Below are 14,437 nucleotides of genomic sequence, written 5' to 3' on the forward strand. Positions count from 1 at the left end.
TCATTCAAGAACAGAGGTGGTGAGGGACTTGCACCTCAAGCAGCACCTTGTGGAGCTGGCCATGAGGCCCGCTTGGCACTGGAGACCTGTGTGGATCGTTCATCCTCTCAGACAACTTTCAGAGTATCAGCCGTGTTAGTCTGTATTCGCAAAAAGAAAAGGAGGACTTGTGGCACCTTAGAGACTAACCAGTTAGTCTCTAAGGTGCCACAAGTCCTCCTTTTCTTTTTTCAGACAACTTTGGAACTAGAGCGAGCCAGTGTTCTGTGACCAGACTCTCATGCCTCCCCCAGGAGGTAGAGAGATCATTCTCCTTCCTCAGGTCCTCCGGACTGCAGAACCACTCCAGAGGTTGGGGAGATTCCACCTTCTCTTCCAGGTGGAGCGAAGACAATCACCATGATTCTTCTGATATGTGGGATGGAGCTGGGCCATCCACTCGCTCTCTGGTACCGAGGCGGCATCCGTTGAGCACTTTACCATTCATGCGATGCCCATTGAGTCCATTACCAACAACATTGGCACCAGCTATTTCCATGCCATTGGTATACCAGGCAGCATCAGACTTGCTTTGCCCCTCTGTTCTTGCTCCCCAGTTATTCAGGAGCATTCTGCTGCCAGGAGTACTTCTGTGTGGTCCTCTGTGCCACCTGAATTGACTGCAGACTTGTCTCAGTCAACAGCACTGTCTTCAGTACTGCCAAGACTCAGAGTAGGCACTCGAGGTCAACCTCCTTATGGGTACCGTGAGGCGTGTTACCACAGCTGCTATCTTCGGCACTGATGATGATTGCAGTGCAGACCACATCTATGGCATCGATACCAACGCTGACTGCAGCGCCATCTTGTTTTGCTGCCAAGTGGGAGTACAGTGCCCTTGCCTGTCCTCAAGGCATCAGCTTCTCTCTCTGCTTTGGTAACGATGCAGCCAGCATATTGGGCTTTGGACAATGCTGGATGTTTGCTTGCTGCACCTGGGGTGGATCCCCCATTGTCTTCAGATGATGGGGGGGGGGGCAAAGAGAGCAAGTTCGGAGGCACCATCTCCCTCATTACCAAGACATCATTCTCAAAGATTGTTGAGACCTCCTGTGGATCACAATCAGTACCAAGATCAGCACTGCTACTGCAATAGGGACCGTGGGTCTTGGCCCAGTGCCTACTGCCCACCTATGCCGTATCCCTATATTCAGTGTCTGCCTTGGAATCTCTGGACTGTTTCTCAATCTGTGAAGTCCCAATTGTCAGCCCACTCCAGGGCAAGGTCTCCTGGCCATCCCCGGTATTCTCTCTTCAGTCACCTACATTGCTGACTCAGAGGTGGCTTCCTCAACCCAGGTTCAGCCTGAGACACTCATACAGGGACCTCTGCTGCCACAGAAGGTTCCACAGGCTCCACTTCCTTCATCTTTATCACCAGCTGGTTCTGCAATACTAGACTCTTCCTCTCCAATGGCTGAGGATTTTAAATCAGATCAGGATCTCTTGCAATGAATGGCTTCAGCCTTGGGTATTCAGGCTGAGTTTGTGCAGGAAAATATACACAAGTTGGTGGAAATTCTTCAGTCCTCGGACCCAAGGAGAGTGGCTCTCCCTATAACTTGAAGCGTTGTTAGAACCTGATAAGACTTTGTGGTGTACCCCAGCTTCCTTGCCTCCTATGGCAAAGTGTACTGACAAACGATATTGCATTCCTATGCAGGATTTTGAGTGCTTCTATCCTCATATGGTCCCTAGCTCTCTTGTAACAGCAGCTCATGAGAGATGATGTCAAGGGCGGTACAAGTCCATGCCCAAGGACACAGAGTACTAAGAGATTGGCTCTCTGAATTTATTCGACCTCATCCTTATAAGTGGGCATTGCAAATCGGCAGGCACTGTTATTGAAATATGATTTTGGGAATTGGGAGTCTATAGCCAAACTCACAGACAAGTTGCCCGAACCCTCCACGGAAGAGTTCAGAATGTTTATTGCATAAGGTTGTCTGGCTGCCAAGACATCTTTGCAGTCGGCACCAGACATAACAGATGCAGCTTCCAGAGTTATGGCTTCAGCAATCACGCTGAGAAGGGCCTCATGCGTGCAGCACTCTGGCATAGCTTTGGAGGTCCAGCTGGAGTTGCCAACACTCCAGGATTGTCCTGGAGTCTCCAGGAATTAAAGATTAACCATTAATTAAAGATTATATCATGTGATGAAACTTCCAGGAATATGTCCTGCCAAAATTAGCAACCGTAGGTCCAGCAGAGAACAGAAGACCTAGTTTTCAATGATTGATTTTTTTTCTTCTCTGACAAAATGGATGAGACTTTACATTCATTTAAGAACTCAGGAGCAACTCTGCATTCATTGGGGGCTTTACCCCAGCCATAGAAAGGTGCCAATTTCTGGGTCAGCCATGGCAGCCACAGTACTGTCCGCAGTGGTCCTTCCAGCAGACATCTTACCTATCGAGGCAGCAGGACTACTCCAGGAAGGGGCACAAGTCTCACAGAGGAAGACCTCCTGGGTCTAACTTTAATGAGCCAGCCTGTCCTCCCCCAGCTTTGGGCAAGCAGCCATTTTGACTCGTTGATCGACACCAGTTGTGAACTTCCCACCATTCGGGGACAGGCTTCCTCACTTTCACAGTGCTTGGGAAGTGATAACCTCAGACAAATGGTCCTAAGCATGTGGGATCAAGTTATGCCATCCAATTTCCACTCCCCCACACTCTGTCCGTTTTCAAGGACCCCCCTCACGAGTCACTGCTCCTACAGCAGGTCCAGACTAAGTGAGCTTTGGGGGCATTAGAGGAAGACCCCCTGCAGCATTGGTGGGCTGGGGTGGGAGGAGAAGGATTCCACTCACAGTATTTCCTGATTCCCAAGTCCAAGGGGGACATGAGACCTGTTCTCAAACTCCAGGGTCTCAACAGGCACATCAAGCACATGAGATTCTGCATAGTTACCTTAGCTGCCATCCTCCCAGATTTGAATCACAACCACCAGTTTGCTGCCCTTGTTCTTCAAAACTCCTATTTCCATGTGTCGATTTTTCCCAAGCCATGTCTTTCCTTACCTGGATGATTGGTTAGTGAGGGGCAAGTCCCCAGATCAATTCCTCAACCATGTCCGGTTCAGACTGGGTCTCCTCAATGGGCTGGGTCTGATAGAAAACAAAGCAAAATCAACTTGAGTACCACCGCAAAAAATCGAGAGTATTGGGATTCTACCAGATTCTGTGAATTTGAGGGCATTTCTGCTGAACTGTGATTTCAGACAGTTCATTGTCTGGGACTATCCCTCCAGTCACTCACTTCCATTTGGATTCATGTGTGTCTGAAGTCGCTAAGTCATATGACCGCATGTACTTGCGTAGTTCAGCATGTGAGGTTGCACCTTTGTCTCTTCAGACCTGGCTCAAGTTGGTATATTGCCCAGATGGTCAGTTGTTGGAGTGCCTAGTGCGAGTGCTGCCCCCTGTCCTGTGGTGAATAGATTGAATCAGTTTTTGTAAAGGTATTCCCTTCACCCGTCCTCTGCTTTTCATAACAGTTATGACTGATGCCTCCACAAATGGGTTGGGGAAGCACATCTGGGGACTTTGAAAATTCGGGGACTGCGAACAGATCAGGAAGCCTCTCTTCGTGTGAAGGTCATAGAGCTTTGAGCCATTTACAGTGTGTACTGGAGATTTCTGATGCACATCAAAGGCATAGTGGTTCGTATACTCACCAGCACCACCACAGTGTATTATGTGAACAAACAGGGTGCAGCCCACTCCAACCAGCTTTGTCACAAGGCAGTAAAAAGTTTTGGCAATTTGGCTAAGCTATTTCACATCCCCAGTAGGTGAATGGCCATGTGAATGATGTTCTCCCGATGCAAATCACCTCAGCAGGGGTGTCTTTCAGCATCATGAATGGTCCCTGAAGAATAGGTTGTTGAGGCCCATCTTGAAAAATGGGGCATTTCAGCTGTCGACGTGCTTGCAACGAAAGACAAGAAGTGTAGTCAATTTTGTTCCTGAATGGGCCTCAGTCCAGGCTCCTTCCACCTGAGTGGGGATTGGTGATCTCGTAGGTCTTCCACCTGATCCCACTCATCCCGCAGGTCATTCTCAAACTGAAGTTGGATCTTGCCAGACTGATTTTCATTGCACTAGTGTGGTCAAGACAGTGTTGGTTTTCCAGTCTCCTCAATCTGTCGGTTTGACTGCCCATCTCTCTTCCTCTTTATCGTGACTTACTGAACCAGCCCCACAGTCAGATTTGGCATCCGGCGCTGAACAACCTGCACCTCACAGCATGGATTCTTCATGGCAAAATTAAGAGGAGGACTGGCGTTCAGAAGCTGTTTGACAAGTGTTACTTCATGGGAAACCCTCTGCTACAGCTTCTTATTTGACAAGAGGCAGCGCTTTTCAGTTTGGTGGCTAGCATGGGGAATTCAGCTCGTGCTGGCCTGCATTCAGGACATCTTGTAGTACCTGTTATATCTTCAGTCTTCCGGTCTGTCACTCAGCTCATTGAGGGTTCTCTTATGGCGATCTCAGAGTTTCATCTGCTCATCCAAAGGAGGTCAAGTTTCTCAAACTCCATGGTGGTGAGATTTCTAAGAGGAGTCATTTGTCTCTACCCACCTGTGAAAGAGCCAGTTCCTTTGTGGGACCTCATTATTGTCTTAGCTGCCCTTATGGGGTCTCCAGTCGAACCCCTGGCAACCTGTTCTCTGTCCCTCCTGTGCCAAAAGACAGCCTTCCTTTTAGCTATAACATCTGCAAGGAGAGTAAGCAAGCTGCAATCCTTAATGGCAGAGCCCCCACACACTCAGTTTGTCAGAGACTAAGTGACCCTATGGCCACATCAAAATTTTTTGTCTAAAGTGGTTTCACTGTTTGCCCTTAACCTCATGATTTACTTACTGGTGTTCTCTCCTAACAATGCACACTCCAACGTGGATGAGCAGAGACCTCACACATTGGATGTGAGACAGTGCTTGGCATTTTACCTAGAGAGAACCTAGCTTTTTGGGCCCTTTTGGGTCATCTTTTCATCTCCTATGCGGATCCAATGAAGGGTCAGGCGGTCTCTGTGCAGACGATTTCCAGGTGGATAACTTCCTGCATTACAACTGCATGTGAAGTAGCTCAGATGGGGCCTCTTCTGAGATTACAGGGTCATACAACGACGATAGCATTCCCCAGAGATGTTTCAATATTGGACACCTGCAGGGCCAATGCCTGGTCTTCTGTACGTACTTTTACAAAGCACTGCGCAATTACTACTGTGTCTAGGTCAGATGCCACCTCGGGGAAGGCAGTCGTTTTAGTAGACTCCAAGCTCCATCTCGTGTAAGTACTGCTTGTGAGTCACCTGATTGGAATACACATCTGCAACCACTCGAAGAAAAAGCAGTTACTTACCTGTACTGTAGATGTGAGTGCAGATTTATATTTCATGACCCATCCTCCATCCGCTCTGCATCGGAGTCTGTACTCTTGGTGTGAAGGATCTAAGGGGGTTGGGATGGCACTGATTTTGAGTAGCCAGAGGAGGGGAAGGGCCACAGGGCGTGAGCACCACTCCTATAAGTTGGTGAGCTGGACACACGCACACCTGAGTGGAATGCTTGTCTACGCTCACATCTCAAAGAACAACAGTTACAGTACAGGTAAATAACTGTTTCTACCTTGTCATTCACTGCTTGTATCCATGAAATAGAGCTACCTTCAAACTTTACTTTTTGTGTGGTACTGAACGGATGGGAGGGGCCTTTCTCTAGTTTGCCGCATGTAGACAGCAGTTATTCCGTGATTTAAATAAGCGCTCAGTGGTAAGTGGCATGTGTGTGCATCAATTTGCATGTTTCCAAAGTGTGTATATCGCAACACATGTGGCCTTAATGACAAGGAATCTCAGAGGGGCATGTAGTTGCAGGCTGTACAGTGCACATGCAGAAATGTCACATGCAGGGCAAGGATTCCAGTAAGGAGAATAGGAGGTGAGAAGCCATATGAGTAGGCAGAAGGTTGTCTGGAATGGAATTGTGTTAATCTGTGGGCAGCTTGCAAGGACTGCGGTGACTCTCCTGATCAGACAATTATTAAACATTTTTTAAAGCCTAAGGAAATTTTAGAAAAAAATGTGACTAACCTGGAATTATGAATATGTCACCTCAACTAAAAAGAACCCACAGGAAAGCTTTGTAGCTTTCTCACAAAAACACATGTTAAAAAGCCTGGAAGTTAAGTTCAAGCTCTACTTTATCGCTCTCATCCCCTTGCCCCCACCACACACACACACAAAATACACCCTAAAACCCTGAAAGTTGGCAAATTCTCATTCTGGTTCTCCAGACCACCTACTCTGCCCACATAGTACTGCCTCTTATGCATCAATCAGACACATTTATTAAACTTGGAGTAAAATTGTTTGATTTTTATCCTGGTGCTGTGGAGGTCAGAGTTAAGGTTGTTTGAGTAACTTTAACTGTGTATTTATTTGTGTACTTTGTTCAGATTTTGAAAAGCGAAGCCTCAACTTTGAACTTCCAGACTGTTTAGAATATGTGTGTGTGGTGTTTTGGGGAGGGAAAATGCATTTTTTGCATCAGGTTTTTGTGTGTGAAGTAAGTGAAAGATTCTTTCAACTTCAGGAAGACAAAGCTTTTCTGCCTAGGACTATGTTGTAAAACCAGTACTGTCCTGAAAGATAATTTGATATGGAAGAATAGACAGCTAATCACATTTCAAGTTAATTTACCATAATTTTTGGTGAAGGGAAATGTCCATTTTAAAGTGGCTTCTCTAAATAAGAAATTCCTTAAAATTTATACTATAAATTAATTGTACCGTTTCTTGGGAACAAATGATAACATTGGATTTGTAACCATGCCACTTGTTAAAATAGGTTCTGCCTCTTCTCCTCCTCCCCAGACCCCCCCCCCCCCATTAGTACTAGAGGCAAGGCAGGGGGGTTGTATGATGGTAGTTTTCTCTGACAATGGTCCGTTATCTCTCTATAAAAATGGTCTAAGATCAGTGATCTGAGTCAACTACTGTGATTGAAATACACCTATCACAGCAATGAAAATAAAAACCAACTAAAGATGGCTCCATTTGGAGACTGAGAGTCAGGGGGAGGTGGACAACTAGAGGGATGATCGGTGAGGATTGATTAGGAATCGGCAAGCAGAACTTCTACAGCGTGGGCCCATTTCTTGCCATCCTTTCTCCTTCCCTCCTCTTTTCCTCATACAGAATTCCTATGGAGCTCAGTATATTCACCTGAAACTACTGGTATCAACTCTAGGGGTGGGCGCACAGTGTCTAAGGTGTCAGTGAAAGCTTCAGGCCGTGGGAAAGCAAACTGACATCACCTTTCCCCACTAGATGAAGTTTGTGACACATAAATAAGGGGTGGCTAGAGGAAACACTCCCCATCCTGCACCTGCTCAACTGATAAACAGAGGACTTCAGCCTTCAGAACTATCAATCCAGCTTCTTTCACAGAGTTTGTAAAGCTATATGTGTAATATCTATGCGTATAAACTGAAACTGTACAATTGGGAACCCTGGTGGGTTAATACTGCAATATAGCACCCAACTCTGCATCGGTGTAGACACGTTTGGGTCTCTTTCTCCACCACCTGGTACCTTGTGTCGTCATCTGCATGCTCTTTTTTGCACAGTTGTAAATGATACAAGGCGTTGGGCGGTGGAGGATTGGGCCCAAAGCATCATAAAATTGTTTCTCTGCATGTGGCTACGTTTTAAACTGTTGCATTAGGAATAAGGGAAGGAATCAGGAGCCATGCTGTGTTATATCATTTTCATGCATGAGGAGCCAATTCTGAGATCTCTTTTAATTTATCAGTCTGACACAAAAGCTAGAATAGATAGTGTCCTGTGAACTCTGATAAGAATCAGCTGATACATGCTTCACTTTCCATCTGCTTAAGTATGGACATGTGACTCAACCAGTCACAATTCATTTACTGCTTCCTACTTCTGTGCTGCTGACAAATGGGGCTCAGTCTTTGAGGCTGTTGTAATAAGAGTAAGAAAAGAGGTATTTAATCCCACTCCGGATGTTTAGTGGATTTCGTTAGGGAGAGGAGGGAAGTTGCATGTAATACCGATCTGGCATGCTTGCTCTTTGTTGGGCAGAACTTTGTGCTTGGGGGAGGGCGGACTCCTCTGAACTACAGCTTCTGTGAAGCCTCTGAAATGTGATCTGTGAAGAGCAATAACCCCCTCACTGTTGCTGTCTCACTTGTGAATTAGAACAGCAGCCAAGAGAAGCTTTATTAGTGCAACCGTGTTATTTTATAGGCATCTTATTCCTCTGAGGCCTCTGTGCAGATTAGGTTTGAGGGGGTGGTAGAGAATTGTAATGGATAAACCCATCCACTTTAAACAACACAGGGTGAACCCCCCACTGTAGTCCAACATTTTATCCTATTATATATCCACTGGGGTGTTAACCAGGCTATTGGTCGAGTGCCCTTTTATTTTTTTGAGTCAATTGTCTTCCATTTGACTGCAGCACTATTGAAACACAAAGCAACCCTTCTGGTATTCACACTGGAAAATGTTTGCAAATGACAGTGTCAGCATACGCTTTCTTCCACCTACTGAAATAAACGATACCAGCAAACCTGCTTCACTCTCTCCTTAGACTGTCTCTCCTCCATGCATCTGCATATACTTCCCCCCTCCCATGTCTAAAGGTACCACTACCCTTCAGGGTACACACTGGGAATATATATTTTTTTCTTCATTACGTTCAAAAGCTACTACTTTAGCAAAAACAGCTTTTGAGACGTTGGAACATGAGAACAGCTGTAGCAGCAAGATGAGAAATGGTCCTAATATAGAGATATTTTGGGGGCTGCATCGCTGCGTTGGAAATGCCATCCATAGACTATCCCCCTAGTGCTAAAACCCATAGAAATAGATTGGAATGACTTCCTGGATTCTTTATTATTTTTAATGCCTTGTTGTGTTTGATCCAAAACAAGTTGGGAAAACACTGTTTGTTCCTGAACTTAGCAGCAAATACTCTTATGTGAACTTGGTCCAGCTCTGCATACAGGGGAATGGATGAGCAGTGATAGGAAAGAGACTGCATCTCCATAATAGACAAGGGGAGTTGTTTAAACTGTCTTACGATCTCCCCAATGACTAATGCTCTCTTTTTTTTTTTCCCCAGCTCGGGGTTTGGATCACATTGCCGAGAACATACTGTCGTACCTGGATGCCAAATCATTATGTGCTGCTGAGCTGGTGTGTAAGGAATGGTACCGGGTGACATCTGATGGCATGCTGTGGAAGAAACTTATTGAGAGAATGGTCAGGACAGACTCGTTGTGGAGAGGGTTGGCAGAGAGGAGAGGATGGTGAGGGAATTGCAAATTCAGCTTTCTTACCCATCTAGGACAGTGGATGGTGTGTGTGTAATGCTACATTTGTAGTCAGCCCCTGTTGTTTCTAGTTTGACATTTGTTTACAGCAAAATTCAGGGATTGGGGAGGTTGGTCGTTTTTGGTTCTACCACCAATTTTTCGCGTGTTTTTCCCTGCCCCTCTCACAGGTGCTCCAGTATCTCAGTAATGAGTGAGAGATAAAACCGTAGAATCTGTTCAGCCTCTCATTCAGTTTCATAGTAAGAAGCTGCATATGCCTAAGAAGGGCAATAAACTCACCAGCAGTTCAGAGCAGAAAAACATTTTTAGGATTAGGAGCTGGGGTGTGTGGTATGAATTAGTGTTTCCTCAGCAAACTTTCACTTTACGCTGTATCTGTGCAATCCTCAAACTGGAATCCGAGGGTAGGTACCCTGGAGAGTAGGGGACTCTAGAAATGCAGATAGATTAGTTAATAATCAGCTGGAATAGCCTTCCGAGGGTCTCCCTTGAGTTTGAAGCTGCTCTGTTAACACTTCATTAGAACTTTCCCTCTCTAGGGTAAGCCCTTTAATACATAATTTTCTTTTCCAAGGGTGTCCCCAGGATGTTAGCGGCAAAAAAGCTGGGTATGAATATTTCATAAACAAGATAAAAGTGACAGCTTAGGCATTTTAGTTGCTATTAAAAAGAAAAAAAAGATACAAAGTTGCAAACAAAAATTCTGTTGTGTGTTGAAGTTCATTTTGTTACACTGTTTGTCACAGATTACAAAGACAAGTAAATCATGATTATGAACTGTCCTCAATACTATGCAAATCTGCTTCCAGGAGCATAGTGATTATCAGAAGTGTTCAGTACTCCTTTCCATGACAGTATTAGCTGCAGACACAAGGGGAAATGTTAGAGAAGCCCCATGATTATCTTTCAGAGTAGCAGCCGTGTTAGTCCGATGAAGTGAGCTGTAGCTCACGAAAGCTTATGCTCAAATAAATTTGTTAGTCTCTAAGGTGCCACAAGTACTCCTTTTCTTTTTCCCATGATTATCTGTATTTCATTCTATATTTAGAGAAACCCCAGTCCTGTATTTCATTCTATATTCAGAATTTTACATTGATGCCCATTGCTGATCGTATGGGTATTTGAAGGTCAGCAGTATACCCCTCCACCCCCATCATTATGCTGCTCCCTCAGGATTGCACTGTGTCCTGTTTAAGTTGGTTGCAGGATGGAATTCCCCAAGCATGTATTCCCAGGGAGAATATCCTCTGATAGGGAGGAGGGGGTTAACCCTAGGAACAGTTGGGTGGGGAAAAGAGGCAGGCAATATCTAATTTAACTTGGGGACCTGCCATATAGCACTTTGTAGCTTGGAATCAGTGCTTTGGATGGCACAGGGAAGTGAATAGATGGACAGTTCAGAATGATAGATGACTGGTGTCATTCGCTTAAAGCTCTTCACTTAGCTCGGTGCATGGACCACTTGATTTCATCATTTGCTTCCTGGTACCTTACAACAGGAGAGCCCAAACTCTACAGCACAAAGGACCACACTGACAACTTGCCAGGAATGAGTGGGGTCATATGGATTGGCACAAGTATTTATAGAAAATTTACTATAAAAAAACAAACATACCTGGGCACTGTTTGTGTCTGTCTCGATAGTGACCAAAAGACATTCGGTTTTCTAGTCATCAAAACCTGCAGCTGATTGAGTTCCTTTTACCCTACAGTCATATATATAGAGAGAGAGAAAGTACATGGTTACATGTCCCTCAGGCTCTGTCCTTGGGGCACCCCGGCAGTGTCAGATTGTCCTCAGCTGGGGAGGGGACATGAAATAGTTACTTCTATATCATTCCAAGCACTTCTTTAGCTAAACCGCACTTGATTCTATTTGAAGACCAACCCAGATGTAACCTAAATGTTCCAGGGTCTGGGTCAAGCATTGTCCCCACCTCCAAAGCATGTGCAGTTTCCAAGAGCCTCCAGGACTCCCCAGGAAGTCTTCAAAACATTGCCCGTGATTAACCTTCACTCTTCTAAAAGCACTCCACATGTGCAAATACTGTATCAACTTCTCTCTGCAATGATTAGGACCTGGACCCACAATTGCCTGCTTGCATGCATGTGCCTATCTGGTCATGTGCACACATCCTGGAGAGTGAGACCGGAAACACAAACCTTTATTCCAGTGCTGTTAATGGCTGATACTTCTTGTAGTCTGAAAATCTGCAGGCTTCTAAGTATGGAGCTGAAAACTGCTCTGCCCCAAAACATGTGTTTAAACTAATTTCTTAGGGAATTTAAATATATGCCGTTCCCCTTGTGTGTCTTTCAGATGCTTGTTCAGCACTCTATTTTGTTGTCCTTATAAACTAAAAACTTCAGATCATTTTTGTAGCTTCTCTGATGCAGGTCTCATGCTATGTATAGCTGAGGCCCAAGCTGTCAAGGTGTACTGTAGTTTCAAGGTGTACTGTGAGGAAGGGACAGACAAGAAAGGCACATGGGGATCTGGAACAATTAATCATGCTGTAATGGAGTAGTGGAGGGGAGGAGCAGAGAGCTGGCCCAGTGTAAACGCCATGCCTCTGATGCCAGGATTACACTCCGAGGCATTTGTGCCTATCTCCACTTCGCAAGGCATGTTGCCAGGCAAAACAGCAGTTAGTACGCCCATGGTAGGGTTTACTAGCTTCCACACCGTGTTTGGTGACTTCTTAACTTCAGGATGAGGAATTAAAGTTCTTTACACAGCAGGAAGTGATTGCCGTTTACTGAATTTTTTTTGAAGCAAAAATCTAGCTTGGGATATGAGTATTCCAAATCTGTGTTGAAATGAGGAAGGAGCCACTAATGAAATGTTGCTTACCAGAATCTAGCAGCAGCCGTAAAATGTCCATGTGCCAAAGCAGATGTCACTCCTGCTAATGCAGCTTTCAAGCCTTGGGCACGTAACATATTTTTGGGGGGCCTGCCTTCCTTAGTTTTCTCCCATTGCTGGCCTTCCCTGCAGACCCTCCCCCACTTCACGGGCAGTTACGAAGGTTTGATCCCCTTCTTTTAAAAGTGACACACATAGTAACTACAGAAGCCAGGGGACGTATGAACCCCTGTTACTCACATACTGGGCAATAGTGGCTCATGCCCGATATGCATTACACGTTTGAAATTCCCTAGGTGTCTGCTAATACCTGTTTTGAATTTGTCACATATCCGAATTTGTCACGTATCCAAATACAACCCGGTCACAGAGCAGGTCAAACAGTGCTTACTGAGCCCACCATGCCTGAATGCTAATCAGTCCCCTGCCCCTACGGTCAGCAATGCATCTAGTAAAGTGCCTTAGAAACCTTTGCCCAACACTGCTGAAAAGTGGACTGTGTTGAATGGGAAATGTTTCTTGTGTTCCAGGGGACAGTATCTATTTAAAAATAAGCCACCTGATGGGACTGCCCCACCCAACTCCTTCTATAGAGCACTTTATCCAAAAATTATACAGGACATAGAGGTAAGAAACAAACGTTTCATTTTGTATGGTTTTTAACTTTCTGATTTGTTAAAATGTCAGCAAAACCCTCACACTGGTTTTGATAAATGTTGCACATGGCATACATATGTTTTGCCTCAAATTCACATGTTTTGGAGTTGTCAAATAAAGATCATAGGGCTTAGTGACTCCCTTCCCTGAATGTAATTGCATGAGCTGTCAGATGTATTTAAAGTAGCAGATTCTGGTGAATCTGCACAGCGTACACGGTGTCATAGCAGCAGCTGGACAGCATTCAGGCATCTCATGGCTCTTTCTATGAAAAAATAGTGAGGCCTAGTGAGAGGTTGTGGTGAGGTGCCAGAGCTGAGCCAGGGAGACCTGTGCATTGCCGGAGAGGACAGTCCGTGAAATTCAAAGAGAAGGGCATCAAACATGTGGCACCAGTTCTGTGCAAGGTACCAACTCTTGTCTATGCTTGAACTCTTAATTGCAGGAGAGGTGCTCAGCTGCTCTGATCACCAAGGCCATATAACCACCAGCTAGATCTAGATCTTTTTGCTTTTCTTTAGTCACTGAGCGTCCTCTTGTTGAACGCTCCACAGAGTCACAGAAGTTAGAGATGGAAAAAACCTTTTAGGTCAGCTTGTGGATCCCCAACATGGCCCATGCAACAACATTCACCATGCTATACTCTCCAGCACTTTGTCATTATAAATCACTCTAGCCTTAGTTCCCCCACCACCACTTCCCTGGGGAGCACGCTGTATCATCTAATGGGCTGCCTTGTTGGGAAATGTAACAGGACTTTCTCTAATTTGCTTCTCTTTCTTCTCTGCTCCCCGTCCCCAAGACAATAGAATCAAACTGGCGGTGTGGAAGGCACAGTTTACAGAGAATCCACTGCCGGAGTGAAACTAGCAAAGGGGTTTATTGTTTACAGTATGACGATCAGAAGATAGTAAGTGGCCTGCGAGACAACACTATCAAGGTGAGAACTCCCCAAGGTGGCCAAGCTAGGATGTGTAAAGCAGGCTTCATGAGCAATATTAGATGGGGTGGGATCTGAGTTATCCAGGAAAGAATTTTCTGTAGTATCTGTCTGGTGAATCTTGCCCATATGCTCAGGGTTTAGCTGATCGCCATATTTGGGGTCGGGAAGGAATTTTCCTCCAGGGCAGATTGGAAGAGGTCCTGGAGGTTTTTCGCCTTCCTCTGTAGCATGGGGCACGGGTCACTTGCTGGAGGATTCTCTGCTCCTTGAAGTCTTTAAACCACGATTTGAGGACTTCAATAGCTCAGACATAGGTGAGAGGTTTATTGCAGGAGTGGGTGGGTGACATTCTGTGGCCTGCGTTGTGCAGGAGGTCGGACTGAATGATCATAATGGTCCCTTCTGATCTAAATATCTATGAATCTATGAATATTGTGTCCTAATTTCAGTGTGGGAGGAAGCAGTTGGTAAGAGACTTTTTAGAAGGTGCCCTAGCCCAGCAGTTCTAAACAACGGGTCCGTGGACCAGCGCCAGTCCCTGCAATTTCCCTGACACCGTT

At 45.4% G+C, this 14,437-nt stretch overlaps 1 protein-coding gene across 17 annotated transcripts in view; it reads left to right on the top strand.

Moving 5' to 3' along the window:
- BTRC (beta-transducin repeat containing E3 ubiquitin protein ligase) overlaps positions 1 to 14,437 on the top strand; it is a 167,735-nt gene that overhangs the window by 133,490 nt on the left and 19,808 nt on the right. For all 17 annotated transcript variants that reach the window (XM_077823297.1, XM_077823302.1, XM_077823300.1 and 14 more), the window contains 3 exons: positions 9,198 to 9,384; positions 12,808 to 12,904; positions 13,737 to 13,874. In XM_077823297.1, the coding sequence (XP_077679423.1) occupies positions 9,198 to 9,384; positions 12,808 to 12,904; positions 13,737 to 13,874 (422 nt within the window). The remainder of the gene's footprint in view (positions 1 to 9,197; positions 9,385 to 12,807; positions 12,905 to 13,736; positions 13,875 to 14,437) is intronic.

This window comes from Eretmochelys imbricata, chromosome 7 (genome assembly GCF_965152235.1).
Source record: "Eretmochelys imbricata isolate rEreImb1 chromosome 7, rEreImb1.hap1, whole genome shotgun sequence".
Classification (NCBI taxonomy): domain Eukaryota; kingdom Metazoa; phylum Chordata; order Testudines; family Cheloniidae; genus Eretmochelys; species Eretmochelys imbricata.